The 8,912-nt window shown below is 45.2% G+C and overlaps 2 protein-coding genes across 2 annotated transcripts in view; both read left to right on the top strand.

The window, feature by feature from the left end:
* Nucleotides 1–1,823, top strand: part of SNAPC4 (small nuclear RNA activating complex, polypeptide 4, 190kDa) — an 18,315-nt gene extending 16,492 nt beyond the window's left edge. The window contains exons 21-22 of the mRNA XM_009322038.1: nucleotides 252–382; nucleotides 1,321–1,823. Coding sequence (XP_009320313.1) covers nucleotides 252–371 — 120 coding nt within the window. The 3' untranslated portion in view covers nucleotides 372–382; nucleotides 1,321–1,823. The remainder of the gene's footprint in view (nucleotides 1–251; nucleotides 383–1,320) is intronic.
* A 3,912-nt stretch (nucleotides 1,824–5,735) lies between these two features.
* CARD9 (caspase recruitment domain family, member 9) overlaps nucleotides 5,736–8,912 on the top strand; it is an 8,636-nt gene continuing 5,459 nt past the window's right edge. The window contains exons 1-5 of the mRNA XM_009322037.1: nucleotides 5,736–5,919; nucleotides 7,039–7,176; nucleotides 7,625–7,950; nucleotides 8,375–8,554; nucleotides 8,760–8,912. The exon at nucleotides 8,760–8,912 is cut by the window's right edge and continues 21 nt beyond it. Of these exons, the coding sequence (XP_009320312.1) occupies nucleotides 5,736–5,919; nucleotides 7,039–7,176; nucleotides 7,625–7,950; nucleotides 8,375–8,554; nucleotides 8,760–8,912 (981 nt within the window). The remainder of the gene's footprint in view (nucleotides 5,920–7,038; nucleotides 7,177–7,624; nucleotides 7,951–8,374; nucleotides 8,555–8,759) is intronic.

Genomic DNA, 8,912 nt, shown 5'->3' with positions numbered 1-8,912 from the left:
GTAGCGGTAGCAGAAGCAGGAAGAAATGCCAGTGTTGGCTGAAGGTTTTGCTCTGAAAACTTTGGGATGTTTTGTGCTTGCTGTGACATAGGTAATAGAATGTTGTCCCATGCTTAATTTTGAAGGTAAAATGACGATTGTTTTGGAAATCTTGCTGAGCTCCCTAAAATAAAAAGATGGCTGAAGGGGGGGTTCTTTTGCAATTATGCTAGCTCTCATGGTGTTGATAGTCTCTTCTGCTTATGTTGCAGGGCATGGAAGCTGAAGAGAATACTGCACGGTCTGTCTTGGACTCCTGCACTGATGTGGCTGATGCCAGTGCTCCTCAAATCAGGAGGAGTGCCCGCTTCAGGAAAAGGAGGAGGATGTGAGAAGGAAATGTGTTAGTACCTACCCAGTGAATCTTGTGTTTCTTGCCTGAGAAGAGAACCTGAAACGCATTTGTCTGGTACAGCTTAGACAGTGAATCATGACCCTAGGAAAGGACTGAAATTATCTCAACTTTTGTTCCCTTAGGACACAGAGTTTAACAATCACCCATTAATCATAGACTAAGGCCAATACTTTGACTTTCAGGGGGAGGAAAAGTTGATGTCTGCGTGATAAAATTATGTACAAAAGTCATGAAGTTCAAACATTTGGCAGCCTTTTAGTCCATGCTACTGCCTACTAGTATTATACCTAGTTGGTAGCACTCTACAGGCTTTTGGCTGCTAAAATGAGGCTAGTGGAGGGTCATAATTGGTGGGACAGGAAAGCCTGGACAGCTACTGCTGAAGAGAGGGTTTGTGTGTGTGAATGCTGAACGCTTGCAGCAGAAGCCGAAGTAAATCCTTGCTGCAGCGTTCCAGCAAGCTGGTGGTAAGATGTCCTTGCTCGGGGTTGTCAGGCAATCCTCTAGATCCTGGGCAGGTAGCAGCAGCTCTTTGTGTAGTTTGCCCTCTGTAGCCTGGCTCGTGAGTCTTGAAGTGAAGAATAGTGTTGGAAGCTGGGGCTTAAGAGCCAAAACTTCACTGGAGTTTGTCTTTAACACTTCATCTTTGAACAACTTTGTGGGGTTTTTTTTTCCCCCTACATGGCTTCATTCCTCTACGTGTATAACAGGACAACTTCTATAGGGTACAAGTGTGTGATGTCTTAATATCTGTTGAGGCTTTTGGTGAAATAGACCAAATGAACATGCATGGTGTTTGATTCACATGGTTGTCAGATGAGACTGTTTGGGGTTTTTTTCTTTAAAATTGTTTTTAGAAACTCCAGAAGGGCAGCTTCTCGATAAAAATGCTGTGACTGATAGGACTTGTTTGTACTTTGTTACAGGAGTCACTTGAATGAGGTCTGCCTTCCTACATGGCAGTAGAAGATACTCTTTGCACTATTCACTTTCAACACTTCCAACAAACTGACTAGATGGACCTGAGGAAGAGAGGAAAATGGCTGGACTGGTTTTCCCATCGCCTAACAAAGTCTGCATCTTTAGACAGGTTGCAAAAAATGAAACAAAATGGCTTGAGGGAAGTCTTTCAGGCATAGACCAATTCTGTTCTCTTTCTAACTAGCACCTGCCATAGTTGCCGGGGGGAAGATTGCTGGAGATCTGGGGGAAACCAGCAATGATGGTTATTTATTTCCTTTTTGTGTTAGCCCCTATTTATGTGAATGTTTATCCATGTTCAGAATATGTTGCTCATTGGGTGGTTTTTTTAGTGCTGTGACAGTGGTTTTGCCTGATAGCTAACTGACTGAATACTGCTGAATAAGCAGCAGATTAATTTTGTATCAAAATGAGTCTTGAGTATTTGTTGAAATACAGATGTTTTATTTTTCTCACTTAAAAATTACTGATGTATTCTGTGTGGTTTTTTTCTGGCAAATAGTGCTTTTAATAATGTGTGTATGAGTGTGATTGCTACTGAGAAAAATGAAGTTTGCAAGCTGCATGAAAACCAGGGAGAATGTGGAAAATGAATATTCCTGTGGCTAAAACTGCAGGATTTAATTAGGCTTGGATCCTTTCTTGATTCTTCCACAGCCTGCCCCATACAGACATTAGCAAATCACTTAACAAAAACTTGTTTCTTCATTCATAAAACCGCAATTTCTGTCTTACAGAGAGGTGCAAAGCTAGCTGAGTCAAAGCTGATAAAATCTAGTGGGAAAGTGCTGCAGAAAGCTTCATTCCACTGCACTGGCTAAGCTTCCCGAGAGTGTAGTGGTGAGTTTAGGGCGCTGTGAGTTGCAACTCTTCTACGAGGGCCCTTTAGGCAGAGCTGGGGTTGGGGGGCCAGTGGGTACCGATATTGCTGTAATTGGCTGTCAAGGCATTATGGAGCAAAAGGAATGATTTTGAAATGGCTTTCCTCTTGCAGTGTACTCTATTTTCCATAAGCCGGTATAGATAACATTTTTCCAAGAAATTCAGATGTGGCAGAAGCTCTGCCATACGGTTCTGTGTGCTGTTCATCACAGGGCTGTTACCGTGAGGTAGTAAATGCGATCTGTGCTCTGAATGATTGTTGTCCTTTGCAAATGCCACTCGAGAGATGCCTTTGTAATATCACTGCTTGTGGAAAAACTTTGCGTAACTATAAGAAGAAGCTGTCTTTGTTCTTTTTACTATAGAACAAAAACTCCCGAGGCTAGTTTGGTCAATTAGCAGACATTCTGATTACCTTCAGCAAGGGCATAGCTAATAGAGGTACTGTATCTTTTTTTTAGTGTAAAGCTAATTTAATGCCTAACAAGAAGCACAGGCTTAAAGAATCTCTGAGCATCTCTGCCCCACTCCTAATGACAACATGGAGAAACTCTCCAGAAACTTAGAAAGCAGAACAAAGAGTAGAGTGGGAAGCTAATGGGAAAATGTGTCATGCTGCCATGGTATCAGAGCGCGTATGTTCTCAAGACTTTTTTTTTAAAACAGACTGTTAGTGAGTTCTTGTTGCAACTACAGTTCTAGGACTGTGGGAAGGTGGGGAGGCAGTCAAAGGCATGATGTTGATGCTTAACATCATCACAATGCTGCTTGCTGTGCTGCTCCGTTAATTACTGTTAGAGCCACAGCCTGTAATTTGGGAATCGTGGGTTATGTTCCCTGCTTTGCCAAGACTTGACTCTCTTTCCATCAAAATACTGAGTTGTCATAATTATGCTTGAAGCTTAAGGACATCCAAAATTAGAGGCATCATTATAGAATTCATCCTTTTCAGCTGAACTCTAAACCAAGAGAGAGTTCTTGCTGCCTCCTGCTTTCCTGTATAAAGATGTTTTAACAGCTGAAAGGGCATTTGAAGAGCCTGTTTGTTCTAACTCTGTGGCTTGTTTTGTCCCCTGAAATCAGCTGGACAGACCTATGCCTGTGACCTTCACTCTCTTTAGTCTTTGTGACCACTACACAAAAAAACTTTCTGGACCCTAGCTGGTACTGCGGTGGTACGGATTGGAAAACAGCCAGAATGAGTCTAAAATCACTGCACAGGTAATACTGCTGACTCACAATGCAACTAGCATTTTTCTCCTCCCCCATCACCCATTCTGGCTTCCCCTTTTTTTTTTTCCTCTCTCTTTTTTTTTTTTTTCTTCTTTTTTTTTTCCCCACCCCTCCTCCTCTTTCCTGTCTCGGTATAGCTGAGTAGTTTCCCCTTTTCTCTTTTCTCAAACCAGTTTTGCTCCTGGAATGATCTTTGCGCTAGCCAGAATATAAAGGGAGGCTGCATCCAAGGCAAGTTTTCTCAGAGTCAGGACACAGATGAGCGTGGCTAGATGAGGAGAGGAGACAAGGAGGCTTTTGACTGCACAGGCTCAGGTTGGTCCATGTAATGCAGAATGGTTTATGTTAAGAGCGAAAATTTTTTTTTATTTTACAGTTCTGAGGTAAGGATGTGGTGTTTATCAACAGGGGAATGCATTTCTTATAATCTGCTGCGGCTGGTTTGATGTCAGGCGGAGCAGAGTATTTTCTCCATGGTAAGTAATGACTAGTTCTATGTCAGTCCAGCTCATTACGTTGTCAGTTAACTTTAATGTGTAACAAGTATGTGCTGAAGATGTTTGGAGTCTTTCTCTGTGCTGGAGCAGAAAAACAATGAAGGTTTGGGATGACCTTGGAGAGAGATGCAGTGAGATATGTGTGTGAAATCCCAGCCCCTGTATAGCTGCTGATGGTCAGAACTCTGTTCCCACCCTCTCTGCCCCCAAACAAGACGACTGAAAACATGAATACTAAGGTTTCTGGCAGCCTTCTTGAGCCACTGGAAATGACAATGGCTACTGCAGTCAACACATACGTGTGATATAAGCATAGTAGTTAACGACTGGGATTTCAGAAGGTACTCATTATGGAACAGTCTGACCACAAAGGGGCAAGGAAATAAAAACAATGCCAGTTTCTTATTCGAAAGGCAAAAAAGCCTGGGTATGGAAGTGTTGGGTTTTCTGCATCTGTTTACCTGCACACTTCCAGGCTGAGAAGTAGTTGTTTTTCTGACCCTGTGGTTAATAGCAGGTTCTTGTCAGGAAGCAGGTAACTAGTAACCTCAGAGTACAGCTGCTGTAGGGGAGCCCTGCAGCAAGCTCCCACCAAACAGACACACACAAACTCTTCATCAATGGGAATGCTTCCATGGCCTCTTGGTGTGTCTGTGTGTTAGTCACACGGGTGGTGTTTGCGAGTGTAAATTGCTGAAGCTGCACAGGTGGAATATGCGAGGTGGATGTGTGAGGCAGCTGACCTCATGGTTTCCCGGTGCAAGATTTGCACCTCTGTGTTTACAGTGAAAATTGTATACAGTTGTGTCTTCTCCTTTGTTCCACATGGATAAAGTACAGCATGCAGAAAAACAGCTTTTGTATGATTACAGCTGAACACAGTTAAGGCCATTGGGGGTTTTCACAGAGGCTTTTGTTGTGTGTTAGATTTAGTGACTGTGTGGTCAGACAGAATACAGGGATCTCTCGAATGCTGGGAGATGGAGAAGGAAGAGTGTGAATTGTTCGTAAAGCAGAGGCAACAGCTAATTAGGAGAGCTTTAAAGATATTTTCACTTCTTCAGAGGATGCTTAGTTTCAAATTGGAAAGTTGTGGTTTGCCATCACCTTATCCTGTGTTGTGTTCTACCCTTTTTGTATTGTTTATGGGGATTAAAGATTTAATTCTAAGCGTAGCTGAGCATCTGGAGAACCTATGGTGAAGTCAATGAGATTTGACAGCATTTTCTTGGGGTACGCTGTTGGGAATCCAGAGTTAGCTGGATTTTCCTCTATTCATGGGGCTCTCAATGATTTGCCTATCACCAGTGGACCTGTTGCTAAATAGTTTCACTTTCCTCTTACAGTGAGATCTGGGAGATGTTCAGCTGGTTGGAGGGAGATCATCAAGCTTTGGTGACTTCTGTTTTCTCAGTTTCATGCTAGCTCTCCTTCACAAATGTGTCAGCAGCATTGGCTCTAGCCTCGCAGCTGCTGATATCTCCAGTCTGGTACCGCACTGTTCTTCCAGGTATGCCTGTAGTGTATCACCGTGTTCTGCAGGTGATTTGCAAGCGCTGAGTTAAAGACCACATGGGAGATGTGTTCCTGTATCTAAAAGACACTTTTCCGTTCTCAGTCTGTTAACACACTTGGTTTCACCACCACCCCCCACTACTCTAGGAGGCTGAGTGTCTGCTTGTTTCTTTTCTGGTTTGGTTTTTTCAAGACAGGACAACACTGCTCACTAATACTTCTCACTCACCAACATGCTGGAAGAAGATAATGATGAGACGTGTTGGAATAACCTGGAGAACTTCCGGGTGAAGCTGATCTCTGTCATAGATCCTTCCCGTATAACACCCTATCTTCGCCAGTGCAAAGTGATCAGCCATGATGATGAGGAACAAGTTCTTAATGACCCCAGCCTGGTCATGCGCAAACGGAAGGCAGGTGGGTGAAGTGCAGCCTTCGGCTCCCTAGGTGCTCCCGTGCATTGTCTGCTCTTGGGAGCAGATTGGAACAGAGTGCTGATGGAGTGGGCCTGAAGGAACGCATCGCTTCTAGGTTACCATCTGCCTGTGTCTCGACACAAATGTTGTAGGCACTGCTATGCAGCCTCTTTCCCGTCCCCCAGCACATCATTGTGGGGAGAGGAGGAACGGAGACGGCTCTATCGGTGCGTTCCCGAGCTGTGTAAGGGTAACAGGAGCACAGAGGGTGTGTGGCCTTTTGGTGTTCTGGATCTCTAGATTAGCATAAGGGAGGGAGTTGCTTTGGTTTGACCCACAAGGCTATTCTCGTGTAACAGTTTTGCAGGGGGCGATTTCCAAGATTAATGCAGCATGTATTGTCCCTCGTTCCTATCTTCTGGTGTTTGAGGGAACACTAGCAGCACATTAAGTAAATTCTTTGTGACTGTTCTATACAGTCCTGGTCTTGTTCCAACCAGTGAGAATGACAGAATTCATTATGCTATTAGTACATCTTTTGGATTGGATTAACTCTTATTGCTAAATTCCTGAGGGTCACTGAAAAAACTTTATTTTCCCTGTTTTCCAGATTGGAAAACTGCAGAATGCAGAAAAGAAGCCCCCTGGGCTTGATTTGGTACAGAGTATTTCTAGACAAAGTCTTTTTAGTCCAGACTCTCTTAGGCTTGTCCCTGCTACCTCTCTAGTTACACACAGTGTTCTTACACTAGTGGCCCTTTTTTCCCATATTTGCTTCTGGTATTCGGAAGTGGAGCCTCGAGCTGCAGAATCTGTCGTGGTGCTTTCTTTTAACTAACCTTTTCTGTAATTATCAGCAGGGTAACATAAAGTGCTCTTCTGAGATCTGCTTTTTGCACCCACTGTAGTAGGAGCTAGGTACAAGGGTTAAGTTTTAACTGTTCCTTCACAGTTAAAATACTTTTGTATAGTTACTGGGCAATTGGCTTAGGATTGGCTGAAGGATTTGATCCCAGGGACTTTAATCTGCCTGTGGAGAAAGTGGAGCAATTTTTTGTTATGTTAGAAATAGGTGAAGAGATAAATAAATGAATAGAATATCCTGTTGCTATTATTTCAGGTGTTCTTCTGGACATTCTTCAGCGAACGGGACACAAGGGCTTTGAGGCATTTCTGGAGAGCCTTGAGCTTTATTATCCACAACTGTATAAGAAAATAACTGGCAAGGAGCCCAGCAGGGTTTTCTCTATGATTATAGGTAATGTTTGTGTTCTGAAAAAAGAGCTCTTCGTTTGGTGTTGCTGTGCAAATTGAGGGGGGATTCACCTCTGCTTTTGCCTCTCCCCAGCTTCAGTGAGCGGAGTTGGGAGTGTTCCCTGGCTTGCTCCCTGCGTGCTTTGGAAGGGTTCTGGCAAGAATGGCCCTCCTGTCTGGCATCACAGGCTGGACCTGGAAGGGTGGAGGAGGAAGCAGAAGGATCAATTCTTCCTTCTGCCTGTTCTGTCAGTGACACTGTGGTGTAGAAGGGCACAGAGCAGGGGGGAAACAGCGGGGATAATCTGATCACACGTGTCTTCAGGGTTTGCATGCTTGTGCGTGGCATGTGATGATCCCGAGCTGCAGTGATAAGTGGGTGGGAACCTGCGTTGTATGTGTGTCCGGGGAGCAGACAGGACAGCGGTGGCTGATGTCTGCCCACCAAACAGACACTGCTGGGGAATCTGGCCTGAGCCAGCTCCTGATGAACGAGATCATGAAGCTGCAGAGCACCGTGCAGGAGGAGCGGCGGAAGGCCCAGGAGCTCACCATGTGGCTGCACACCAAAGAGGACACGATCAGAGAGATGTGGGTGAGGGACAGCCTGCTCCACAAGCACCGAGAGCGGGCGCAGAAGATGAAGGAGGAGAGGGACAGCCTGAGCAAGGAGCTGCGGAAGTGCAAGGACGAGAACTACAACCTGGCAATGAGCTATGCCAAACAGAGCGAGGAGAAGAGCGCTGCCCTCATGAAGAACCGGGACCTGATCCTAGAGGTCAGTCACCCTTTTCTAACGCTTCCCCCTTCTTACCTGATCCCTGGAAGGCTGTGCTGTGCACCAGACTTGTCTTCGCCCGGGATGGTCTGGACCAGTCCAGCATGAGGTTCTGTGCATCTTCTCTAGCAGATGGCATGTCTTGGTGGTCCCTAGCTCAGCCCAGTAGGCCCATGTATTACAGGTTATGCTGTGAAGAATTAACAGTCTTCCCCTCATTCAAGACTGGGCCCTCTCACAAAAGCAACCTGTTGTATCCATTTAGCACACAGGCAGGACTCTGGTCCCCAGAGCACTGAGGATCCTGAGGAAAACAACGCTGGGGAGAAACTTGCCCCATCTTTGTCTCGGGAATGGAGTGAGAACTGCTTTTGCAGGCCAGAGTTTTCTCCTTGTTACTGATGAGCTCTGAACCTTCTTGTAGATCGATCGCTTGAAGCACAGCCTTATGAAGGCTGAGGATGACTGCACACTGGAGCGTAAGCACACAATGAAACTGAAGCACGCCATAGAGCAGCGTCCAAGCCATGAAGTGATGTGGGAGATCCAGCAGGAGAAGGAGTTGCTCTTGGCCAAGAATCAGGAGCTGGAGAACACTCTCCAGGTTGGTGGGGGTGGTTGGATATGGACTCCTGAGAAGTGATTTTTTGTAGCAGCAAGGGCAGCGATGGGGCTGCACTGAAGATTGTGTGGGTCAGTTGTGGCCTTGTTCTCCCAAGTCAAATAGAGCCCAGAGAAATGTGGGAAGAGAGTTAATATGGAGTTAGATGGTTGCTGTATCTTGCTTTTTTTTTTTTTTTTTTGTCCAGCAGGTTGCCAGGGAACAGAATTTGGAGAAGAGCCTCTCCAATGAGACTCTGGAGAATGACTGTAGCCAGATACTAGAAGAACGCCGGGAGCTGATGAACACCATTTACAGCCTTCGCAAGGAGCTGCAGCGATCCGAGGTGCTCCAAGACAAA

This window comes from Pygoscelis adeliae, unplaced genomic scaffold (assembly GCF_000699105.1).
Source record: "Pygoscelis adeliae isolate BGI_AS28 unplaced genomic scaffold, ASM69910v1 Scaffold114, whole genome shotgun sequence".
Lineage (NCBI taxonomy): Eukaryota > Metazoa > Chordata > Aves > Sphenisciformes > Spheniscidae > Pygoscelis > Pygoscelis adeliae.
Note: the sequence above shows the minus strand (reverse complement) of the source record. Positions and strands in the feature narration are given on the sequence as shown.